The sequence below is a fragment of the Kogia breviceps genome, chromosome 2 (assembly GCF_026419965.1).
Source record: "Kogia breviceps isolate mKogBre1 chromosome 2, mKogBre1 haplotype 1, whole genome shotgun sequence".
Classification (NCBI taxonomy): Eukaryota; Metazoa; Chordata; class Mammalia; order Artiodactyla; family Physeteridae; genus Kogia; species Kogia breviceps.
Window position 1 is genome coordinate 158,912,068 of NC_081311.1, and position 26,487 is coordinate 158,938,554.

Below are 26,487 nucleotides of genomic sequence, written 5' to 3' on the forward strand. Positions count from 1 at the left end.
CCACCCCTCTATGTGGTCACTAGTTTTTATATCTATCTACCTTCCTACCTACCTATTGAGAGACATGATTAAGGGTAGAGTGTAAATTTTAAGTTTTTAAGCCTTTTGATTTGATGCTTTCCAATATAACAATGTGGTATTTTGAAAATCTTTTTTTCATAAATTACTTGTAGAAGGAAATGAACTTAATCAGCCCTATACAAGGTAGTTCACTATTAAATATTTATTTCTTACCAAAACTTCCTCTGGGAAAATTTATTGTATGGTTCTATATTTGGTCAATCGGATTAACAATTGATTTCTGTATAGCTTTACAGGTTAAGTGTGTGCTCTATTCAAGGGAAAAAATATGTGTTTATGTGTTGGGGGGCATTTGTATATATGTATCCTTATGTAAATATATGAAATAATTGCTGCATCCTACAGAACTTTTGGAAATTAACAGAACTATTATTAAAATTTAGTTAACATTTATCAATTTAAATTTAGTAAACATAGATTTTGTTAAACATTTTAATTTGTGACTTAAAAAGGGTTATTTAGTTATGGCATGTCTTGTAAGTTGCTTTGCTGAATTGTGTATTTTTTAGTTCTTCATAAATAATTTAGAATGTGTTTAGAGATATGGAAAAATTATGGTGCTTTAAATTCCAAATGAGAAAAACTAGAAAAAAATTAACCGAGAAAATACTTCCAAATTCGAATCTGATTGCTGATTTTAATCAGCTTAGGTGAAGTAACCCACTGCAATTTAGCTATTTTTTCTGAAAATTCTGTTTCAGTGACAAAGTTGTTTTGCCTTCTCAATTTACATTATCAGTGTCATTTTGGTAACAGCTATTTTTTGTTTGATTGAGTCTGAACTAATAAACATTCATGAAGCCCGAACGTAAATATATAAACATCTCTCTTTGATTATGTAGTGTATTAGACTTTATTTTAGTGGATAACTGCTTGAGGAAGCTTCTGAATTTTTATTATTCCAAAAGTACTTTTTCTTAACCACAAGCACAGAGGCATTACTGAAGATGTACTCTTGAGTGATGCACATTTTTCTTTTACTATATAGAATTCTTTTTAAAAAGTTTTATTGGAGTATAGTTGCTTTTATATAGATTTTTAAATTTGTAATTTTAGATCCCTTTTTGCTTTCTTAAGTAGATGCATTTTTAAAAAAGCCAGTGCCATTTTGCAGCTAACCATGTAGTTGTAAACATAGAGAGAACACATTCACATGTACCTTGATGCCTTTGCTGATGGTGATTCTGTTGATTTTGTGCATTTCCTTCTGTGCTGTGTATGGTTAGACCCTTAATACTTTTTTTTTGCTGGTGAGGTCAGAATAAAGAGAGCTGCTTTCCTTTACTTCTGTGTAGATGTCACTGGGAAAGTTTCTTGTGGACTAGCATTTTTGGTTTTTAACATTCTTTGTAACCAGACCCAGGAGGCTTGCTCACCCCAAAATGAAGGAAGTCAGTCTTTCCAGGGTTGAGCTTTTTTTTGGTTGAATCAGTAATGATGGAAGCTGGGACAGGATCTTAGGAGATGATGTATTCGACCCCTTTGTGGGGAAACTGAGGCCCAGAGTTGACAGTGTGCCCAGTATAACACTATGCACTAGCTGCAGAGCAGAGTCTGCAACATGGAACTTGTGGGGTTTTTTCTGGAGCCACTGTGGTGGTCATTCCAGCCTCTGGTCTGTTGCAAAATGCAACAGCTGACAATTCCCGGAGAGATAACTCGCTTCCTTACCCCAAAGAGTGCACTAAATTCAATACTTTTCCCTCCATTGTCACTGAAAAGAGCCTGAATGACTGACTGAAAGGTGCCTTTTTGAAAGAAGGTAGTTTTGCTCTGGTTTACCCCAGGCTATTTTATGTGCGTCTTTGTTTAGCCAAATGTCTTAAAAAATTGATTTATAGGGACCCCCAAACTGATGGCTACAAGAAACCCTACTTGGGTGGCTCCTAGGTGCAATTCACCGTACTTTGAATTATAAGGGAGCATCTTGAGTGCTTGGATGGTCTGATCAAGTATGAAGAGAGCAGAAAGAATCACTCTACAAACGATGTAAGCAGTGGGGGAGGGGGCAAGGACAGGAGCACTTGGGTGAGCGCATTAACATGTGGGACTAGACTGGGACCCTCTGATTAACAAGGCAATTCATTTGGAAGGAAACTTGGTTTTCCCCAGGTGACTGTATTCTATTTAATGACCACTGGTTGTATTTGGGATCCACACACCGGCCAGGAACCAGTCAGAGCTGTCAGGTGTTCCAATTACATGTGAGCTGTTTTACGTTCACCTAGGGGTTCCAGGGTGTCAGGTTTGCCAAACTAAACACGTTGGCCTTCTTGGAATATTTTTTAATCTGCATGAGGGAGCAAATTGAGAGGACTGTGGGTTATAATTAGCACATCCCAGTGCAGCTGAGTTTATGTTTCTGGCTATAACAGTGGTTTATAGTTTTTGGCTACTTTTCCCACAGGAACTCATAGGCCTTTTCAGACGTTAGCTCATGAGTTCTTGTAACATCCAGTATAGGACAGCATGACCATAAGTTCCCCCTAAAGCCAGGACGGCTTGCCCTACGTTCTTGACCTTCTAGGATTTCGGCTGGTGAGGGTACCATGCTGGGGGAGGGGGTGGAGAGGGAGGGTTGGGGGTGGGTGTCATTCTCTGAAGTCGCCCTGCCCTTCAGCAGTTGTTCCTGCCATGACTCTGCAGAGCTTCCTCCAGGAAGTGATGGTGGGGACAGTGATGTTGGCCGCGTTCTTCCTCAGGGTACTGAACTCCATGGGGTGTCTGTTTCAAATGAGGCAGTGCTTGAGGTTATTTGCATGGACACACCTGCCAGAAGACAGCAGGAAAGAGTAGGGAGCTCTTCAGGATCAGGAGGAATGGGCATTGCGAAGGGAGGGAACTAGCATCTGGTGAGAGCCTCTCGGGAGTCAGGCTTTGCTTTCTCAAAAGAGAAAGTGGAGTGGATGTTGTCATCCCTGAATTTTTAGATCAGAAACTTGAATTCCATAGATGAACTCCCTTGGATTCAAGCTTGGGTCAGTGATTCAAAGCCTGTGCCGTTCCATGTTGGGGTGGATCAAAAGGGAATTCTCAGTCCTGGAAAACTCTTGCTACTACACTTGTAGAAAGTTACTCTTTCCCAAGTAAAGCTTCTCTTTAAAAACCGTGGAATATTCTGACCTTTGGTGACTTAGGAATTAGATTGAAGGGTGTGTGTAATATTAATATAATAAGTGTGAAAGCCTACTCTCAGAACAGATAGGAAAGCTTCCTCACCCTGGCTCTTCCAGAAACCAGATGTGCAACACCTGATGGGTCCATTTCTGTCTCTTAAGAGAAGGTTTTGCCTGGGATCCTAAGAAATTTTGCTCATACATCAGAAGAGATAGTTTGTAGTAATCCAAAACCTTCAGTGTTGTCATGGCAGCCAGTTATTTTTGACTCAAAAATCTTTCCAATTAGTCTAGATAATACATTTTTCATTTCCACTGTTAGAAAAAAACTTTTTTTTAACCTGTCACTTTATGAATTGTAAAGTTCTATCTAGATGCTGTCTTTCAAATCCTTAATAACTGGACTGTGCCCGGGGTTGAGATAGCCCAGCTCCTGGTTGATGGCTTTGGTTGATATGGCTAGCCTTTCTCTACCCAGACAGAAACAAACCTTGACCCTGACACTGAGTGGTCCTGGCCCGTCTCTGCCTATTCAGAGGAACCCTCTGGGGTGTGAACTCTTAGGTACCCAGAATGTTGCATTAATTGCCTTTCCCATTCACAGAGCTTTTTAAGATTTGAGTCTGGCTTTATGGCTTATGGGCTTCCGTATGCTTTTAGCTGTTTATTTTCATTCCCAGTTCAAATCTATTCCATTTTATCATTGCCTGATAATTTAATGTCCTTTATATTACCCATAGTTTGAACTCAAGACAATAGTTATTGTATGGAAACTGCCCAGTAGTTGTGCCTGTTTTTCCCTAAATCCAAGATTGTAACAAAAGCCCTCCTACTAGCAGTCTATTATACATTCTTAACAAAAAGCTTTAGAGAAAAGTGGGTAAAACCTCAGTGTGTAGTTTTAACAGTGGAATACAGGATTGGAAAATCAGATAACTATGTGAAGTAAATGCCATGAATCGATATACCCTGTCTAAGGTTCTCTAAGGAAGTGTGTTGATAGGAGTGAGAATTGGCATCCCCTAAGCCTTTTCGCAAAAGCATGTCACGGCCCACTTTCTCAATCTCTGGGGAGCCCTGCAAAGCACCCCGAGTGGTTCTGCGTGGCCCACTAACCCCTTCTCCTTTGAGAACCATGCTGCTTGAGTTAATTGTCCTAAAGAATGCAATTTTCATTCGGCTTGCCCTTAGCTTCGTAAATACTGAGAAAGTGTCTTGCCGTTCGGTTTCTAACCCGAGTCTCTCATGATCTTTCCTGTTCTTGGGGAACCACGCGAGGCTGTCTGACGGGAAGGGAAGAGATGATGGAAACAGCCCTGGAAGGAAGAGCGCGCGGTGTCCCCTCTCACACACATCGTCTACCTGCTCCGCACCCCAGTGCCCTGTGAGCCAGCCCCCTCGGCCAGGCAGCGGGGTCTTTGCACGTGGGGAGCTCAGGCCTTCTCCAAGGGCCGGGGGAGACCAGCAAGCTAACAGCTGTGCTGGAGGAGTAGGGCTTGCTCAGAGCATGCTGCCTATGGGGCAGCGCTGCTGACACTGGTTGAAGTCGGGGGATTTATTTAAGACAAGCAGCTCAGCTGAACCACTGTCAGGATCTAAAGCAGCTCTTCTGTCTGTCTCAGGTGGTCCTTCTTGTGAGGTTTGCCTTAGGGGGCGGGGGAACTTGGTTGGGGAGAGATGAGACGGAGGAGGATGGCTGGGGCTGTGCAGTAGTGTCATCTCTGATAAGGAATTTTTTTATTGAGGTAAAACATACATAATGTAACGTCGACCGTTTTAACCTTTTTAAGTGTGCAGTTCAGTGGCATTAAGTACGTTCACATTATTGTGCAACCATGTACCTGTTAAACAGCAACTGCCCGTTCCCTCCCCCCTCAGCCCCTGGTAACCACCATCCCAGTTTCGTCTTCATGAATTTGACTGCTCTAGGACCTCATATAAGTGGAGTCCTACAGTACTTGTCCTTTTGTGACTGGCTTCAGTTAGCGTAATGTCCTTAAGTTTCATCTGTGCTGTAGCATGCGTCAGAATTTGCTTCTTTTCTTAAGGCTGAATAATATTCTGTTGTGTATATATGTCACATTTTGTTTTGTGAATAATGCTGCTTTGAATGTGGGCGTTTGAGTCTCTCCTTTCATACCCTGCAGTAGAATTGCTGGGTCCTATGGCAGTTCTCTGTTTCATCTGTTTGAGCGTCTGCTAAGGTATTTGAATACTAGCTTAAAGACACTGGAGAGTTATTGAAGGATTTAAAGCAGGACTTACCTGATCGGACTGTGATTTAGAAAGGCAACTTCGGTGGTGTGGCCGACGGATGGGGCAAGAAGAGGGCTGGCAGAGGCTGTCGGGGAGACCACTTAGGAGGCTGTTGCCTTCAGCGTGAGAAATGATGAAGGCTGAGCTGGGGCAGTCACAGTGGGGAAGGGCGGGTAAGGGATGGAGTGGGAGTGATTAAGCTGATATAATCAAGGAGATAGGTTGGCTGTGAGGGAAGGAAGAGACAGGGAGAGGCCAAGGATGAGAAACTGAATCAGTTGTGACTGTGGAATTTAGGGGGAGTGGAAGGGTTTTGTTTTGTTTTTGTTTTCTTGTATTTTGGTGTGTGATGATACAAGAGACAAATTTTGGATGTACTGTGTACATCTTTGTGTACTGAGATGTTAGACACAGCCAAGTGGTAGAGATGATTGGTGGGTAGGCTGTTGATAATATAGGTTGCTAATTTGGGGGAGGGGGAGAAGGTAAAGAACAAAGGGGCAGATGGCTATGCAATTTGGCTGAATTTAAAAGTGTTGGGGATATTATTGGTGTAGCTCCACAGTTTCATAGCTCCTATGGATCTATTTCACATTCCTACCTGAGGCAGAAATATTTATATATTTCAAAATTTGTAACACCAGAAATGATGGCCAGTTCATTGGTTATAAAAATCAGGTTTTGGGACTTTGCTGGTGGCACAGTGGTTAAGAATCCGCCTGCCAATGCAGGGGACATAGGTTCGATCCCTGGTACTGGAAGATCCCACGTGCCTGCGGAACAACTAAGCCCATGCGCCACAACTACTGAGCCTGCGCTCTAGAGCCTGTGAGCCACAACTACTGAGCCCGTGTGCCACAACTACTAAAGCCCACACGCCTAGAGCCTGTGCTCCGCAACAAGAGAAGCCATAGCAATGAGAAGCTCGCCACGACTGAGAAAGCCCGTGTGCAGCAACGAAGACCCAATGCAGCCAAAAATAAATAATTAAAAAAAAATCTGGTTTTGTAAGGTTTCTAATGAATCCAAAAGGATTTAAACTAAAGAATGAGAGTGTTGGATTTGTCTTATATTCTTTTTGCTCATCTACATTTTCTGATTTTTTTTTCCTATAGTGAACATGTATTGCTCTTAATCATTAAAAGGGTCATTTGAAATTTCAAAAGTGGCCTATTTTCTTGTCTTGACCCTCTTACTGGACTGTGAGCTCCTGGGGGGGTGTATAAGAGGAGGAATTACCATGATTATTCACAGTGTGTCCCTAGCACTTAACACAATGCCAGAGACCAACAGGGCTCAATACTGTAAATGGTGGTTGAACGGAATTGAATGGAAATTTAATCAAACTTTTCTCAGAGATAAGATTCCATGCTATTCTGAAAGATCTGGAAATTCCAGTGTTTCTCAGTCACTTAGCCTGTTACATTATGTACGGAACCACGTCCTATAGACTTGGTCCCTCTTTTGCCTTTGTTTTGCCATCAGGATTTGCTGAGTCTTATTTTGTTCATGAAGTCTTGCCACATTGGCCTTGTTTTCTTACTTAAATGTGTTTCTCATGTTATTCTTAAAAGCATTAGCAAAGTCTTTGGGAGCCAAATAGCTCAATTCTGTTTCCTGTCCTTTGTTGATAGTAATATGTTTTTAGAGGAATGGATCAAAGTGGCTTGAAGCTGCAGTCATTATTTTGCCTTCTGGTCTGCTTTGACAGAACCAAGCAACCAAGGGTGGCAGCTGTGAGAATGTGCCTTATTGAATGAATCAGTTGTCAACTGTAAATCTGCATACTTGTTCTCCTTTTGTGTTTCTGTGAATGCCTGCCATATGCCAGAGGCTCTGCACTGTGCCTTTGGGGAGAGAAAGATGAATAAGGGTGACTCTTGACACCAAGGAGCTGATTCTCCAGAAAAGGGTCTAGGATGCAGACATGACCACCCTACAAGCAGGTTAATGAGGGGAACTCCAGTCAAATAAGAACAATTGTTACTATGCTAAGAAGACGCCCTGAAGGTGCTGCCTCTGATGTGTGTTATTAATGACATTATAATAGACTTGTTTCAACTGTCCCCATTTACAATTACCAAAGCAGTAGATAATGTGCTTTCATTAAGTTTTCCTGCATGTGGCTTTTATGGCTTTGCTTGAAAAGTTCCTTCAAATTTGTTTATTTATTTTATTTATTTATTTTTATCTATTTAATTAATTTATTTTTTTTTGTGGTGCTGTGAGGCTTGTGGGATCTTAGTTCCCTGACCAGGGATTGAACCCAGACCCATGGCAGTGAAAGCATTGAGTCCTAACCACTGGACCTCCAGGGAATTCCCATTATTTATTATTTTTTTAAATTGAAGTATAGTTGATTTACAATGCTGTGTTAGTTTCTGGTGTACAGCAAAGTGATTCAGTTTTATATATATATATATTCTTTTTCTTTATGGTTTATTACAGGATATTGAATATAGTTTCCTGTGCTATACAGTAAGACCTTGTTTATCTTTTTTATGTAATAGTAGTTTGTAGCCCAAAGTTTCTTCAAATTTAAAATCGTGTTCATGACTTAATATTAATCCCTGTTAAGTAACCATTGCACCCTAAGCTCTGATTTGTGAGTGTTCTTTCAAACTCTATAGTAAAACTCTTTCAACTTAAAAATATTGGTTCTTATCTGTGGTACTCTGAGACCTTCGAATAACGTGGGAGACCACCAGATGCTATATTTCAACTTAAACTGCATCTCTTCTTAGTCGTTATTAAATTATCGATCACTTTGCAACAGCTGTTCAGTGTTGCTGCTTTGACATCAGTAGTAGAATGGCCATGGCCTTCGTAAGGGTGTGCCATGAAGTTCGGTCATGTCTGTGTAGGGCTGTTGGCTTGGGGAGTGCTGGTCTTGACCTTCCGAGCATAGATGACGTTAACATGGTAGGTGGCTGGTCATTTAAGGTTGGGACTGAATAGACTACTCATATTTAAATGTTAGGTTACAGGTGGCATTTTAAGATGCTCTAGGATGTTTATGCTTCATTCTGTGTTGGATTTTGAGGAATTTTTGAAATGATGCTTTCAATATTTTAAATGGTATTTTTATACTGCAAAAGATGCCAGTAAGTGAATCGGTGTACACTGAAATATAGGTAGTAATTTTGGAAGTTTTTGAGATGAGAGTGGGTGGGGAAAGGAGTGGTTGTGATCATATATTTTGTTTTTCTTGGATGGACAAACAGATGGAAAGAGCTGGGGCAGCCATGGAGTCACTGGGTATCAGTTGGTGTGCTTGGTGGTTGGGCTAAATCAGCACTCTTAGGTAGAGGCTCTACTTCCAGGCTCCTCTGTGGTTCCTCGGAGGGGCTCCGCCCATGATTGTATTTTGTAGATGGCTTTCACCAAGGTTGGAGGAAAAAGATTAGGTACCTGTAATATTGAAGATGTAACCGTGGTTTAATATTATATGTTGGGCACAGTACTCAGTGTTCATATCGATTAGGGATCTTGGTTGCTTGCAATGCAGGAACGATGTAGAGACTCACAGAACTGCAGAGAGTTTAGAGGACCAGGAAGGATACGGGCTTAGAAGCTAGGAAGGAACTTAAGAGAGACTGGAGGGCTGGGCAGCAGGATCCATAGCAGAAACCATGGCACAGGAAGCACCTGGTCTTCATGATGCTGCTATTGCCGCAGAGAATAATGAGTGTAACGACCAGCTGTCCTCATGACCCGGGACTCCAAGTCACAGGAGGATGTCATTGGCTGTGTATAAGCCATGTTCCTTGGGGTGGAGAGAGAGCAGATCTGTCTCCTTTGAATTCTGTAATGGGAACTGGGTATTGCTTCTCACTGGATTACTTGTCGCAAGGTCACCGGGCCCCCTGAAAGGGAGATTAGGTGCAAATAGGAATAGGATTGTATACTGCATGGTGTCCCCTTTAAAATAAAAGACAGATGTTTACTATGCTCCCCCTTTGGCTGCCTAACATTCAAATAAGCCTTTCTTTCCGTACTTAGGCTTGCGAAAATAAAATGCCCCAGCCAACATAATGCACCTCTTCCCTGTATGGCTGAAAACATAGCCACCTCCTCCCCAGAGGTTCTCAAGAAAACCTCCTCTGTCCATTGTCTTCTGTGGCCCCATCTAAGTGGAGCATTGGGGATGATGGCTTTGTCATGCTTTAGCAGTTGTTTTTTGTTTTACGAGTTGGAGGTCTTGGGGTTGATTGTCTGAAGAGTCAAGCCACTTGTAAGTCACTGTCAGCTGTACTTCTTTGGCAGTGTAGATCCCTTAAAAATGTTGTTGGCTTTCAAGGTTTATCTGCTTCCATGGACTACTAACTAAAACCAGATATACTACCAACCTCAGGTTTTGAACCTAGAACTTGGTCTGAGAACTTGTCTCTGGGCGATTGGACCTGGCCTTGTTGCTCTGCTGAGTGCTTTAGCGCTTGGTTAATGGAATCCACCTGGGAACAGTTAAGAGGCTTAAGAAGCAGTAGAGCAGGTGATACCTCCCCTGTGCTCCATCTTCATGGTGGGAGTGCTATCCCTTTTGCAGGCTGTAGAGATGAAACAGTTGGTGCTTGGGATGGAGGACTTCTCCTCCGTGTCCTCTGCCCCCAGCCAGAATGACTCAACTTGGTAGCATCATATGTTCTCCTCTCTGGCTTTCAGACAGACCAGTTTCACAGCAAGCATGTCTTTTTCTCATAGATCCGCCAACACATACTGTGGCATCTGTTTTTTTCCCTCGATTTCTCGAAAGTTGCAGGCACAGGTCCGTGTCGTAAGGCACAACAGGCCATGGTTTAATCAGCTGTGTCTCTATTAAGTATCAAAGGTGATCTTGCCAGTCTAAGATAGTAAGTAGGCCCTCATGCCTCCACTCTGTGGCCTAGGCTCAGCCAGTCCATGCTCTTTAGTGTGTTACTGACAGGGCTCCATTTCCTCATGCCAGCTTCTCTTATTGGGTAAGATGCTTTCTGTGGCAAATAATAGAAAATCCAACTCAAACAGCTTAAATAATAAAGAGAATTAATTGGCTTCTGTGACTGAAAACTTGAGAGCTGTGGGATGGGCTTCAGGTGTAATTTGATCCAGAGGTTTGTGATGTTATCAGGTTATTTTCTTTCCCTGCCCTCCTCCATGTATTGTCTTCTTCCTCAAACTAGGCCCCTCATGAAAGCAGGCATGGTCACAGAAGTTCCAAGTATCACATCTGTAAATCATGCCACCCAGAGGTAGATGGAACCTTTGTCCTCATATTCCAAGCCAAAGCCTCAGGCTCAGTTATACGACCAGCCCTGAATCCATTACAGTGGCTGGGAGGCGGAAATGTGTTGATCGCCTTAGTGTAGATCACACGCTACGTTCCTGGAGCATGGGATAAAATTGGCTTGCGTGGAACAATGTGGATTACCCTGTGGGTCTTGGGAAGGGTGCAGGTGCACATCTATGTGTCAAACAAAAAGTATCCTTGGGGCTTCCCTGGTGGCGCAGTGGTTGAGAGTCCGCCTGCCGATGCCGGGGACCACGGGTTCGTGCCCTGATCCGAGAAGATCCCACATGCCACAGAGCGGCTGGGCCCGTGAACCGTGGCCGCTGAGCCTGCGCGTCCGGAGCCTGTGCTCTGCAACGGGAGAGGCCACAACAGTGAGAGGCCTGCGTACCGCAAAAAAAAAAAAAAAATAGTATTCTTAAGCGCTCTATGTACGTTCCCATATGAATTCTTCTGATAGTTTATGGAAACCTTGAGTCAAGTGATTCTGAAATTTGTTCCTGTAGTCAGTGTTGCTCTTTCAGAGAAAAAACAAATCAGTTTCTTTTGGCTGAACAAAATATTCCGACTAATTTCGTTGAGATGTCGAAGTGAACCAACCAGGCCTGGAGATAGTAGTCATGGTAAGGGGAAATAAATCAGTCCATTTGTGCGAAGATAGGAAGTATCTCTGTGTCATTTTCTCAGTGTCCCAGTTTCACCACGAGAATGAAAATGAAGGGAAGGATGTCACTGTTTCCTCCCCCCTAAGTGCCTAGATGCTAAAACAGTAAAATGCTAGGAAACAAAACTGTGCTGGCATGAGTAAGTGGACGTTGCTATCACCTTTTCAGTTGGTTTACTTTATTGCTGTATTTTGATTTGCAAAAGTTGTATTTTCAGAGTTTTTCAGGTTTACCCACTGCCTGTAACTCAGCATTTGTTTTGCTCTCTTCCGCCCTTCAGATTATAAAGTTGGAATAGAATTGTAAAAATTAGAACCCATATTCTTGCTTGAAACTTGTATTTGAAAAAAATGGTGAAGCAGGTTTAATTACAGAGAAAGACTGGCTGCTTAATTACTCTTACCTGCAGGAAGCTGTTGTCTTTCTGCAGCTGTTTCCATAAATAGACTTTATTATATATAGGAATCTACCCCAGGGCAAAGAGTTCCCATTCTGCCTCTTTGCTTAATTTAAATTGCTGTTTTGAGGTGGTTATTTTTGAAACTCTTCTCAGGTTGACTTCCCCCTTAATCCCTAAGCCTTCTTCCCTCATCTGCCAAATTATATGTAATGCATCGCAGCTAGAGTGCTTCTGGCATTTCTCAAGTCTGAGAACTTGAAATTTGATTTAAATGTTAATTTATTGTGACAAAGGTTGGGTACTCATGTTCCTATTCCTGTACAATTCTTTCCACGGACTTGGCATGGGACCAGCTGTCTCCCTGGATTCTGCTGCATCCATCTCTAGAGGGTGGCAAGTACCCCTACCTCCACCTGGTTTATTTGGAAAGATTTGGCCTAGTTCAAAGTGCGTTGAAACCATTCTTGGTACAACTATTGTTGGGTTTTAGCGATACCTGGGGCTATTTATTCCAGGTGTACTTGGTATGAAATTTTAAAAGACATATTAACAAAAAGTTAACCCTGGTTTTCTTCTTTTGAATATTAAATACTTCTTTATTGGTTGCTTTCGTTTATGAGAGAATCTTGCTGCTTCTTCTTGGTTTCTTTTTTTGGCTTTTCAGTGCACACTTGAAAAGATATTTTTTTTTAATGGGTCAGAAATAAAGAATGTGTTTGGATTCATAGAAATCATTAATAATTAATAGTAAAGAATTATGTAATTCCCGATCTTTCCCAGTTCTCTTTAAAATAGCCCAACTAAATGTAGTTTCTTTTGCCTCTACGAGACCTACTAGATATTCTAGACTAGAATAGAGTACATTTATTTAAATTGCTAAGTCTTAAGCAAGAAGACTGACCTTTATAAGATATAGGATGCTTGAGTGACTCCTTCATGGAAAGAATTAAATGTACTCCCCTCTCAGTATTAGGGGCATGAATATATGTGAGTATTTATTAGTATCCTGAAATATTATTTAGTATTAGTATACTGAAGTTAAACAAAATTGACTTCTGTGTTGGAAGCATTTAGAGGGAATGGCCCAGATGAATTTAGTTCTACATCCTGATATTAGAGAAAGCAACATAACACACACACACACACACACACACACACACACACACACACACACACACACCTCGCCACACCACACCACACCCACTCTCCTAAATTCAGATGGTTGAAAGAATTTTAGTACTCTTGACAGTGATCAGATTTGAAGTCTTGGGCATTTAACATTCTGCTCTTGGGTGGCACCATGCACTTTAGAGTGGGAGTCCAGTGCTGCCTTTGCAGTGTGCCTGTGTTTTCCACTTGGTAGGCTTTCACATTGAGCTAAAAGGAAACTAGTATTTCTGGTCTATTTATTGCATGTTAATTCGATTTTGCTGTTCTAGCGGTGTGTCTGTCGGAATGAGCATTGAGAATATTGAGGTCACTCTTGGCAGGTTATATCATATAGGCAACCTCTGATTTTCAGTGGGGTGTATTATTTTCTGTATAAGTCAGTGTTGACTCCTCAAATGAAATTTCTCCCCATAGATGTAGTGTTATAAGTGGTGATTTAAGTTCTTTTAGCACAAAATGTAACACACTCCTAATTAACCATAAGCAGGATTTCTTAATCTCTCTGAGCTTCCTTATCTTAAAATGGGGATAATGATAACAGCCTACTTCATAGAGTTGTGAGGATTAAATTAATTAACACATGGAAAGTTCTTGATACAGCATCTGATATGTGGCAAAAGTACTCAGTAAATGTTAGCATCATTTTTTAAACATTATTTCCTGGGAAATGGCGTTTTGCATTTCATCATGGAATACTGGGGGATGCCGTCTTCGGGCAGCAGGTTCCTGTGGGTTCAAGTCTGACATTGGTAGGCAAGGGCTAGTGGAAAGGAGTGGGTTGGGTTCTCTTGCTAGAGCTTTGCAACTTCTGGTTGGGAAGAGGAGATGGTCTAAAGAAGAAAAGGGCAACCCTGGCTTCCTAGTGGCTCTTTCTGTAGATGGACTTTGCTTGGGTTGATGACTGGGAGGGAGGTTTGTTTGTGGCAGCAGGTTGGCAAGTGGGGTTTCTAGCAACTTGGCAGTGACTGCAGCTCCCGCAGAGGCTTCTGACGTAGGTTTTGGGGGTGGGGGCGGGTTACAACATTGATGAGGCAGGTGAGGGCCATTTGGAACTAGCAGTGTTTCATTTCTCCATTGGTGCTAAGAACCCATCTGAAATTGTCTTGCTCATTTATATTGTCCCCCTTTCCCTCTTTCTTACAGCAAGAGACTATGGCCAAAATGGAGGTGAAAACATCACTTCTGGACAATATGATTGGAGTTGGAGATATGGTTCTTTTAGAACCTCTCAATGAGGAGACCGTCATCAACAACCTCAAGAAACGCTTTGACCACAATGAGATATATGTGAGTGTGCACGGGAAGTCATCTGGGGGGTTAGACTTTGCATTTTGTGGCACAGAGCTGGCTTTTCTTCTTTAGACTCTTCTCTCTTTTTTCTGTTTGTTTATTGGAGTCCAGAGGTATTTGTTTAACCCTCAGAAAGAGTTTTGGGTTTGCTCATTTGGCACGTGAGTAATATCACATTAGAGTCGAGTGAGTCTGCTTTCCACACCGTGTTTGTAGAGGGCTGACTGTGCAGAGTGTTGCACTGGATGTTGGGGGTGTTCTAAAACAAGTGGAAGGCTTAGTTCTGCCCTCGGAGGAACGTGTATTCAGGAGGAAGTTTGAAATCCACAGGCGTCTTCTTGGATACCTTCATAAGATTAGCAGCCTGACCTTTGAGAAGCTACTCATTAAGATGCAAGGCAGTGAATGGTCAAAAAAGACATAAACCTTCTTAACATTTGTAGTTAGTAGAGACAGGAGCAGATTACCAGATATGAATATGTGTTTGGTCCCTGGAGATTTGGGAATAGTTGTGTCCTGTTATACAAAAGTATCATGTTAGACACCAAAATGAAAACATATAAATATATACAGTACTAGAAATTTTATGTTGTAAAAATTCTTTATAAAGGATTTCATAGTGTTACTCTATCAACTTTGTTAAATATATTTAAAACATGAGTAAAAAATGCTTTTATATATAGCTTTTCAGGAATTTACATAAAGCACAGAAATTTTCATCTGTTCAGGTAGAGACATGTTAACGAAACCAAGGAGATGAAGCATTGATTCCCTGTACCAGCAGCTGAGAAGGAAACGGATGGATTGGGTGGAAGTAGTTTTAATAGCTTCTGACTCGCTTCTGAGTTCTTTTTCCCCCATTTTGTAGTGTATCTGTGTCTAGATGTGAATTGGATTATTGGGGCCATGCTTCATGTTCTTCTGTCTATCAGTGTGCGGACAGGAGGAGGAAATATAAGTAAATAAAACGAGAGAACGTAACTGATTATAACTTTGTGGAACTAACATACTTTTAAAAATTATATGTGAAGCTATATTTTATGTTGCCTATAGCTTTCCTTTCCAGATAGGGAATCATCTTTCAAGGATAATTTTGGATAATTAATTCTTTTTAAAAAAATTTATTTATTTTATTTTTGGCTGCACTGGGTCTTTGTTGCTGCGTGCAGGCTTTTCTCTAGTTGAGGCGAGCGGGGCCTATTCTTCATTGTGGTGCATGGGCTTCTCATTGCGGTGGCTTCTCTTGTTGCAGAGCACGGGCTCTAGACACGCAGGCTCAGTAGTTGTGGCCCGCGGGCTCTAGAGTGCAGGCTCAGTAGTTGTGGTGCACGGGCTTAGTTGTTCTGTGGCATGTGGGACCTTCCCAGACCAGGGCTCGAACCCGTGTCCCCTGCATTGTCAGGTGAATTCTTAACCACTGCGCCACCAGGGAAGCCCAGATAATTAATTTCTTAATGAAATAGGAGTCACCATCTGGGAACTGAACTTTCAGTCTTTCTTGATTTGATTGTTGGAGGTAGGGGGAGGTTGACAGTAACCTGAGATATATGGATACTGCTTTGGAATATTAATTTGGGAACTGGCTACTGAACTAACTGAGAGATGTAGTTATGTAAACTGCTGATTCAGATGGAAGAGGTATAAAGTGCCATTGCTGTAGAGTAGGTGAGAGGTGTTGTTTGGTTTGGCAGTGAGGCCCCGTGTCACCTTTCCTCCAAGTGTAGCAGTTCAGTTTTCAGGTGGGAAAACATCAGGGTTCTGCAGCTTTAATTGAAAATGTGGTCTGATAGCAAATAAAAGACAGGCTTTAAACATTGGTCTTTGAGATGGAGATAGGAGGCATCAGATATATCCTAACCGACGTTGGCTGATCATTTTTCTTTCTGGCTCTAAGAGGCACAATTCACTTTCAGCTGAATTGAGAATAGGATGGAGAGTAGAACATTACATGCATTCAAATACCTGATTTGCTGTGCCCACTAAAAATAAAAGAATCTCCTTTTTAACAAAATGTCAAGTGTTAACATTCATGAGTCTTTAGCAGATGAACTCTCTGGGTTTCAGCCTTACATGATTTTATTTTCTGACTATTTTAGGAATGTTCTTTCTGGTATGAAACAAAAGCAGAAAATTGCTTTCTGCTTCCAGATATTCATATAATTAATATTTTCCACAATACTTTGGGACTATCATTTCCATGAGATGTGTGCCTTCATTTTGTAACTTTAAACACACGTCATATTGGAGGATTGGACATTGTCTATTTTAAGCAAAAAAGCAAAAAAAAAAAAAAACCAGCTTATAGGGTAATGTGTGTAGTATGATCTTATTTTTTTTTAATGGGGGTTTATGGATGTGTACATATGTTTGTATATTTGTATGAACATAGAGAAAGCCATGCTAACTTTAGTACCATGCTAACTTTAGTGGGGTGGGTTGGGATATGGGGACGGGGAAGAGTTAGTTATTACTCTTCTAGACCTCAGTATTATAGGACTTGTTAAGTCAAGTTTGTATTGGTTTTGTAATTTTTAAAAAATACTGTACAATAAATTTGATTACCCCATCTTTGTAACCCCACATGATGTATATACTACGCTTGGGAAATCTGTTTCTGGCCCTTATTCTTTTTTTTTTTTTTTTTTTTGCGGTACGCGGGCCTCTCACTGCTGTGGTCTCTCCCGTTGCGGAGCACAGGCTCCGGACGCGCAGGCTCAGCGGCCATGGCTCACGGGCCCAGCCGCTCCGCGGCATGTGGGATCTTCCCGGACCAGGGCACGAACCCGTGTCTCTTGCATCGGCAGGCGGATTCTCAACCACTGCGCCACCAGGGAAGCCCTGGCCCTTATTCTGATAATCTTCCTGCTTTGCTTTTCTTCTTGGGTTGCTGAAAATTGTTCAGCTGATGCCAAAGGCCAAGTTAATGACATACAATATTTTACTATCTTGTATTTCACTTTGTTTTTTAATTCTTTCCCAGGGAGAGAAGGTACAGTTAAAAAAAAATTTTTATTATTTAGTCTCTGTTGTAGTCTCATAGCTTTCCTTTTCCTCTAAAATTGTGTGGTGGTCTCGAGTGATCCATCATGCAGACATACTGAACAGTCATTTGTATGTTCAGAAGCCATGGTTGATAAGGGGGCCTGTGAACAGAGGGACGCTTGGCTCAGGCTTTAGAACTCTGGCTGTACCCAGAGCTTTTGCAGCCTCTTGTGTGAGCCAGCTCTAGGTCAGGGGACCCTGTTCTTCCCACCTGCCCCCCACACCCCCACTTTCACCACCATATCTAGAGGTAAGAAATAGTCCCTGCCTTCACAGAGTTCTTACAAGAGAAGAGTTATCAACTCTCTAGAGTATTTATAACCCCTAGTGATCCTCTGGATCTCTAGCCAGCTGAATCTGGAAGTGGAATCCCTGGTGATCCTGTCATACTAAACCTGAAGCTCTGGGTAGGCCAGTGATTCACACGTACTCCTCAAACTACTACTGACTGTGGCCAGGTAACCAGAATGTGCTGAATGGCTTAAGAAAATGATGTCTACTCCTAGGATTGGGGGCGGGTCAGTTTTTTCCAAAGTAGATGGGTTGTGTGTAAGTAGGTTGAATACTCTACTGAATATCTCTATCAGCGTGTTAGGAAGAGGGAAGGGGAGTGGATGCTGATGAAGCCCTCTGCTGTAACCCCGTCACAGGCTTGGTAGGAAATTCTATAGTGAAGTGGTTTTATTGGTGTTGCTACCATGCAGAAGGATATGTTCCATGAGAAGCATTTATGATTGGAATTCTAAGCTTCAGGTGCACCCAAAGGCACACTTCTCAAGACTTTTCTCCTGGAGAACTCCTTATGGTAGAGAAGAGTAGGGACTTCCCTGGCGGTCCAGTGGTTAAGACGCCACGCTTCCATTGCAGGGGGCACAGGTTCAATCCTTGGTCAAGGAGCTAAGATCCCGTATACTGCATGGCGTGGCCAAAAAAAAAGAAGAGTAAACAGGGCCCTGGGGTGCGTAGTTGAAGTCTGTCCACTTTAGGGAAATACTGTGGAAATCTTTGTTTCCAAAGTCACTCAGAGTTTTATTCTATTCTGTAATGCATATCATATGGTTTTGTTTTAATCTACTCTACTCTTTGCAACCCTTCTTTGAATAAGAAGTATTTTTGGCGCTGACAAGTAGTTGTAGTTTGTTTTCTATCTGAATTGTCAGGTTGGGGGATCATCTAGATATAAGAGGTCTGAATCAGTCCAATTTTAGGATCTTATGTTAGACTGCTTGTAGTTGTAAGAGGACTGCTTTGAAAGTCTAGTAAAAATTGTCTTGATTTTTAGAAGTTGGTACTAGAATTAGGATCCCCATAAAAACAGGATCCAGTACTTTTACGAAAGATAGTAAAGTGCATGCTTCAGGATTATGTCTTATTTGCTTTGAGGTGGATTCACACAGTTGTTTAAAAAGCCCAGAGTTGGTTCAACGCCCTGTCTGTAGCCGGGCAGAGTCTCTAAATCTGAGACAGTTCCAGATGTTGACGTGGTCCTTGCGGGAAGGCTGTTCCATTGGAGATGGAGGAGGATCAGGTAAGAATAGATAGAGGGAATGTTGGCCGCCCAGTGGGGTAACACGCAGGGTCAGAGACTGTTTGCTTTGATTCCTCACTCTTGGCCGAGCGCCGTGCAGGCTGGGCCCAGCTGCAGGATGTGCTCCAGCAGTCTCTGTGGGGTCAGTGGTGGGAAATGCTGGTTGTGACATTCCTAAGCGCTGCTCTTCTGTATTCTTTCTGTCCTTTGTCAGAGCTTCTTCTGGCCTCCCCACCCCCGGCCACAGCCAGATGGGATGGTGGCAGGATTTCATGTGAACTTGGTATGCAGGAGACCCAGCCAGACGTGATTCTGTTTTTAGGGTGACTGGTCAGGACTGTGGTTCTGTTCAGGAACAGGAAAGCTGCAATTTAAGCAAGAACAAGGCCCAGGGCAAATTTGGAAACTAAAGAACCAAGGTGTCCATTCTCTGACAGGAAGTATTTTTGATACTAAGAAGTAGATTTCATTTGTTTTCTATCTGAATTGTCAGGTGGGGATCATCCAGATATAGAGGTCTGAATAGTCCAATTATAGGATCTTAAGTTAAACTACTTGTAGATGTAAGAGTGACTGCTTTGAAAGTCTAATAAAAATTGTCTTAATTTTTAGAAGTTGGTAGTAGAATTAGGATCTCCAAAAGGATGGGATCCAATACCCTTATGAAAAATATTCAAATGTAAGTACAATATATTTGGTTTAGAATATTGGAAAGTAAATGAAAATAATACTAGTTAACATTTATTTGACTAATAATAGAAAAGGAAGGTGCTTATATTGATATCCTTAGATAAAAGGTAGAGAGTAGACCAAGGGTCCCTGCTTTGTTTCTCTTATCTGCCTTAACTCGGGGACAGGCAGGAAAGAGTTCCTTGGTCGGGGCTGGAGGTGGTCTTTGGGCTCTGTCTTTTCCTACTGAGAATTTTATATGAAACGCTGAGAGGGCAACTAGTACTGCTAGGAATAGCCCTTCTGAGCTGAAGATTCAATAAGTTTTGTGACCCTTTAGAGGTTCTTTTAGAATAAACAGTTATATTGCGGAAACACAGGAAAAAATAATTTGGATACTGTTTGAAACAACCAATGAGTTTATGAGTAAAATATGTAAATTTTTTATGCACCCAAGTCAGCCACAAAATTAAATTTAAGGGTGCTGGCTGAGCACAATAAATGGGGTAAACATAAACAAAAAATACTAGTTAACATTTATATATTTATTTGAAGTGTCAAAACCACTTTTCATTTGTATACATGAAAATTCCTACCTTTGGGGGAGAACATTATTCCTGAGAATTTAGTATAAATGGTGTATTAGTTTTCTCTTGCCGCAGAATAGATTGCCCCAAACTTAGTGACTTAAAACAACATACATGTATTATCTGACTCTTTCTGTGGGACAGGCATTCGGGCATGGCTTAGCTGGGTCCTCTTTTTGGGGTCTCACCAGGCTGTCATCAAAGTGTCAGCCAGGACTGCAGTCTTGTTAGGGACTCGGCCCTTTTCCAAGCTCACGGGGCTGTTGGCAGAGAGCAGGGCTGGAGTTCATACGTCCAGCTTAGTGTTATTCTTACCCAGATGTTCTCTAAATTTTTTTCTTTTTAAAATTTCCTTTAAACAGCCTTAAAAAAATTACACAAGTAAATGCTTTTGGAAAAAAAAATGAGATAGCGTAGGGATACATAACATAAAAATGTAATCTTTCTTGTCTCAGTACCCCAGTCCCATTTCCAGAAATAATGGTAGTTGGGTGGGTCATCTTCCAGATAATGTAAGTTTGATTAAAAATTAAAATTTTTTTGGTTTTAGAGTTGGAAGTAGAAGGTTCTCCTTCATCTAGGTGGATGGGCCTTTACCCAGAGAACCCAGGCCCAGCAAATTTGAGTGAAACAAGAACCTTCTTCAATACCACTTCCCCTCCCACCTTGACCAAGTAGGGAAAGGAAGACGGACTCCTGAGCTGGTGAAATGAAATGCCTAGACTTGACTGTGTATGAGGGGTTCACCAAATGCAGACTCAGCCTGCGCGGCTCGTTGAAAAGGTAGACAATTAAGGAAACATGGAGAATAAATTGTGTGTGTTTTCAAGAGTGTAGCTTTGGTTTTTGGAATGGAGTCACAGTATTAGGGGGCTAGATAGAGCTGGGGAACAACAGCAGATCATGAGGCTGTTGTGTCTAGTTTCGGAGCACAGTCTGTCTCTTGGACAGTTTTGTAATACTTTTCAAGACAATCATTTTTGGTAAAAGCTTGCCAGTTTCAACCTGTCCAAGCTCCCTTAAAACCTTTGGTGATTGGAAAAATTCTTCCTCTTAGAACTTGCAAAATGGCACAAGTTTATTGGTTATCTGCCAAGCTTAGGGAGTTCATGCAGGCACTATATAGTACTTGATATATTTGAATAATATTTATAATATATTAATTTAAATGTTCTGGTTGAAGCCATACTTGAAGTTCGATTTGGAGGAAATTAAGGCCCAACTTCAGGTCTGCAGAGGTGTCATCTTTTGGTGGCAGTGTGATGGGTACTAGGAAGCAAAGACCTGAGCTCCAGTCCTGGCTCCGTTACTTACCATCTGTGAGACCTGGAACAAGTACTTGAACTCCTAGGAGACTGTTTTCTTATTGGTAAAATGATAAACAGTGACAGTTAACACGTATTAAGTCCTTATTGGTACAATATGCTATTCTGAGCACTTTACATGTACTTGTTTATTTAAGTTTTACTACAGTCCTAGGCACTGAAGGTTTTCAAATTATCTTCATTTTACATATGAGGAAACTGAGGCTCAGAAAGGCTAAGTAACCTGTCCAAGGTCACACAGCGAGTAGGTGATGGAGCTGGGATTCATATCCAGGAAGTCTGGCTCTGTAGTTCATGCTCTTAATAATGGTCCTGCTAAGGTTATGCAGTTACCATGTGCATCAGTGATACCACTAATAGGGAAGCATTCTCAGCTTACAAAGTGCTGTTCAACATAACTGAGTACGCTATTGAAGAGTGTATAGGTTTTGGAGCAAGGCAGCCTCAACAACCCAGGCAAATAATTGAAGTGATAATCCGTATTCCTGCCACGTGTTGAGTTAGCATTCAACAGTGCAGTGACGTGAACTAGTGTGACAGGGAACAAGTGCATTCAGTTCTAAAGTCCTAGGTGCTCTCTAGTCAAAGAAAAGTGATAGCAACCGTTAGGATGGTGTGTTCCTCTCTGGAAGGTGGGAGACGATCTTGGGAGGAGATCGGTTTTCATCCTGTTCACTGGATGGCAGGTGATTGATAGCTGCACAAGGTCCTTTACCTTTAAGAGTACATAGTAGAGGGACTTCCTCCCAGGTGGTCCATTGGTTAAGACTCCACACTTCCACTGCAGGGGGTACAGGTTTGATCCGTGGTCGGGGAACTAAAAGGGCACAGCCGGAAAAAAAAAAAAAGCACAGAGTAGAGGAGGAGGAAGCAATTCACCAGAAGAGCCATGTGGCTCATTCATGCGGCTGATTCAGCCCTCCCCTCTACACACACATCTCTTTCTGCTCTTACATCTATAGTACAGATAAGTATTAATGATATTCCTAATTTCTAAAGAGAGGCTGTTTTGTGCATCCAACTCTGTTGTGGCATATTGGGCAAGGCATGGGCCTTTGGCAGACAGACCAAGGTTGTATCTTGGTCACTCACAACCACTGTGACCATTGAAGTAATTGAGGGTCAGTTTTCTCATCTGTAAAATAGGCGTCATGATGCTTATCTTGTTGAGTTGTTTTGGCGATTAAGGGGCATTTTAGCCCGGTGCTTGACATATAGTTGAAATGGAGTACCTGACCACATGACCATCTGAAAAACTTGGAAACCCAGCATGACTTTTCTTCAAGATTTCAGACCCTGAGCTTTTCTTATAATTAGAATTTTCTCTCTCTCCCCTTCCCTGACTCTCTCATTGCCTCTCCCCTCCCTCCCCTTTTCCCTGCCCTCTCCTACTTTGGTATTCATTACACAGATTTCATTTTTGTTGGATTACTGCTTTCAGTTAGCCACATAATATTATTTTCAAGACTTGTAGCTGGTAGCGTAGCTGTAACACAGGACCACTCTGTACCTTAGTTAAGAGACTCTTATTAGGTCTAGAGAATGATACATATTTGGAAAATACTTGTTCCTTACAGAGCAACGAAGATAAGGTAGTATTGTGTTATCCTGCTCTGAAATAAAGGCTGCCCGGAGTGATATTTTTAGCCGGTATTTCGGCGTGGCATAGAACTCATATATAGTTCTTTAATTCATAGTCTGAAATGACTGGCAGCACAGAAACAAAGGATTATAATATGCATGTCTCAGACCAGACTGACAGGGACCGTGCCTGACAAGCTTGCCTGATCTAAGGCCAGTGATTTAGCACAGCATTAGATAAAAAGATGAACAGGGCTTGAATCTCTCCTCAAACTTTGAGTTGAGAAATACTGAAAAAAAAAAAAAAAAATCAACAGAAGCAGATGCCAGCAGTCATGACGTGGTGAGGCCATGATGGGCCATGTGTAGGCAGAGACTGTGAATAAGAGTCTTTGCAACAGACCAGCTTTGGAGTAGACAGTGAGAAGACCAGTCGGTAGCAGACCCAGAGGAAGCAGAAACGTGAGCAGGGGATGAGGACATTGATAGTGGGACTGGAGAGGAAGTCTTCACAAACTTGTGTTGCTTTGTTCCATAATGTGGCCTCACAGCCATCCATACTCACTTTTGGGTCCCAGCTTTTCTTGTAGCTTGGTAATGGGTTCCTCGGGGGGTTCCTGGATATGTGATTATCACAGTAAAACCTTCAGTACTTGATGTAACTTGAGGGCATCTCTGTGCCCAGCAGCTGACAGAGCCTGACAAATCATACTTCTCTATTCTTGCATCACAGACCTTGGTGTAGAGCTTTGGCGTGAGACTGCCCCTGCCACTCCTTGTGAGACCTTGGGCAAGTCTTTAAAACCTTCTAATGCCTTTAGTTTCTTCCTCTGTGAAAATTAGGCTGTCATTATTTTTTTTTTTTTTTTTTTTTTTTGTGGTACACGGGCCTCTCACTGTTGTGGCCTCTCCCATTGCGGAGCACAGGCTCCGGACGCGCAGGCTCAGCGGTCATGGCTCACGAGCCCAGCCGCTCCGCGGCATGTGGGATCTTCCCAGACCGGGGCACGAACCCGTGTCCCCTGCATCGACAGGCGGACTCTCAACCACTGCGCCACCAGGGAAGCCCCTAGGCTGTCATTATTGGTTATATGTATCACAAATCTGTTCTTAGATGGGGCTGTGAGGTGGGGGGTCTGGATTCCACTGTTTTAGATTTAAGACCCAGATAGAGGCCTAAATCAGTTATTGACCTTATGTTTGTAATTTTTCACTTAGGCAGTTTTTCACAATTTTGAACTATGTCTGAAAAACCAACCAGAGCATATGGTCGACCAAACTGTGTCTTTAAAAAAACCAATTAAGACAAAAGCCCTCTTCAGGGAAATTTGGGAAATCTTACAGATGTCTAAATTAAACATGCTGTGACACATAATGTCTTGATGTCTTGTGATCAGATGCCCAGGATTCGAGACCCAAGACGAGGGTAAATTCCTCTGTGTGAAATGAATAGCATGTTGTCATTTCTGAAGATTCCACCAGCTTGTCTTGTATAGCCGTTTTCTCAGCATCCCAGCATTTTCCTACTAGCTTCATTAAGACCGTACGTACCTCATGTGCCCCTCTGATAACTCTTCCATTCCCCGTATACAAAGAGCATTTGGTAAGACTTCAGCATCCTAGGACTCCTCCATGAATTTAGCTGAGATACTAACGTGTATTGTAGGCTTTTGAGTCCTGATTTGGCTATTTACTGTGGCCAAAAATTCCAGTAGAGCCAAACTCACAGTAGGTAATATTTATGAGATGCTTGCTATGTGTCAGGTGGTTCGTGCTTTAACACACAGTCTCATTTAATCCTCAGATTAGACAGGAGGAACCAGTATCGTCCTCCTTGTCCAGATGATGAAACTGGGATTTGGAGAGGTCCAGTAATGTGCCCAGGTTCACACAAAACTGAAAAACTTTGCCAGATAACTTGGAGCTAAGGTTTACACAGTATTTCAAATACATTTGAAGCCTTGTCATACTGTATGACATAGAATCTGAGCAAAGAGCTCAAAAACACTTAAGTCAGGATGACTTGGGTTCAAGTTCAGTCACTTACATCATCTAACCCCCTCACCCCACACACTGACTTTTACTTCAAAACTGCTCTCAGACTGAAGCTCACACTCCTCACCCTGACATTTGAGGCTGTCTGAAATTTGATTCCAGTCTTACCTTCTAAGCTATTACTCACAGGAGGTCTTTTGCTTGAGGCAAGCTGTTTCATCCCGTGTCTGAAATGTGGTTGGGTGGGCCGTTAGGCTGCTATCCATGTTTTAATCCATGTTATAGCCGGTGTAGAATTTCCTTCTTTTTTTAAGGCTGAATAATATTCCATTGTATCTGTACACCATACTTTGTTTACCCATTCATCCGTCAGTGGGCACTTGGGTTACTGCTACCTTTTGGCAGTTGTGAACAGTGCTACAGTCGAACCTGGGTGTACAGATATCTGCTTTGAGTCTGTAGCAATTCATACTTAAAAAAAATACATTTTGAAGAATACATCTACCCTAGCAAAAATTTTTTTTAAAGGGCCGGCTTCAACTATGACCTAAAAACCAGAATCTCATATGCTGCTCTTCGGTGGAATGTTACTTTATCCGAATCTTGCCCATCCTTTTAGACCTGCCCAAATCCTGTGACTTCTCTGGAGCATTCTTGGACCTCTGCAGATGACAGTGACCTTTCCTTCATTTAAACCCAAAGCACTCCTTCAGGCAGTAAGAAAAGAAAGAAGACTAATGCACTCATTTAGCTAAGAATCACTTAAATCCTGTTGCATTTGTTTTTGTGCCTACGGTGGTTAACCCTTAAGTTTTATGTTTTATGATATAAAAGTCTCACCTCCTAAGCTCTATTATAATCTCCCAGGGGCACAGGCCACAGGAGTGTCCTGTATTTTCACTATGCCTAACATGCATAAAGAAGGCTCTCGATAAATTTGTTGCTTGCTTGTTAAATGGTTGTAGCCTAAATTCAGTCAAGGAAATCAATGCGGTTGTGTAGGGTTATTTTTACCTGAGTCCTGATCCATCCTGGATTTGAACTATTATTACTTTAGAGGTGAAAGAAACGTGGCTTGGAGACTGGGACTTGGAGAACTCCAACATACTCTTGAATATTTTTTGATGACATTTTAGACTAAATAATTAGCATTAAGTAAGGTATTTAAATAAACATTACCTGTTGCATTGCCACCTTCCTGATTCATTTCTCTGAAGTTAAAGGATGATTGTGACACAACATCTTGCATTTCTTCAAGAGGTAGGCTCAACTTTATGTGCTGGGATAAACATTGAAAAAAAAATTCTTTTCTGTTGAGATAAAAAAATTTCCCTGTAACTAGAAGGTCTTTTCTCCCCCTTTCTTTTTTGTTTATTCCTGGTGGTGTAAGGATTTCAGCATTCTGCAGATAGTCAAAAGGGAGGCTTCTGCCCAAGAGTAGCTCTCTATTATACAAAGGCGAAGACGCCCGTGTAAGGCGTTGTACAACACAAGTTGCTGTGATGAGGTGTTCTTG

General features: G+C 41.9%; 1 protein-coding gene across 3 annotated transcripts in view; it reads left to right on the forward strand.

Annotated features, from left to right (window-relative positions):
* The window catches only part of MYO1B (myosin IB), a 183,070-nt gene that overhangs the window by 17,902 nt on the left and 138,681 nt on the right, over positions 1–26,487 (forward strand). For all 3 annotated transcript variants that reach the window (XM_059052028.2, XM_059052027.2, XM_059052026.2), the window contains exon 2: positions 14,098–14,241. In XM_059052028.2, coding sequence (XP_058908011.1) covers positions 14,107–14,241 — 135 coding nt within the window. In that variant the 5' untranslated portion in view covers positions 14,098–14,106. The remainder of the gene's footprint in view (positions 1–14,097; positions 14,242–26,487) is intronic.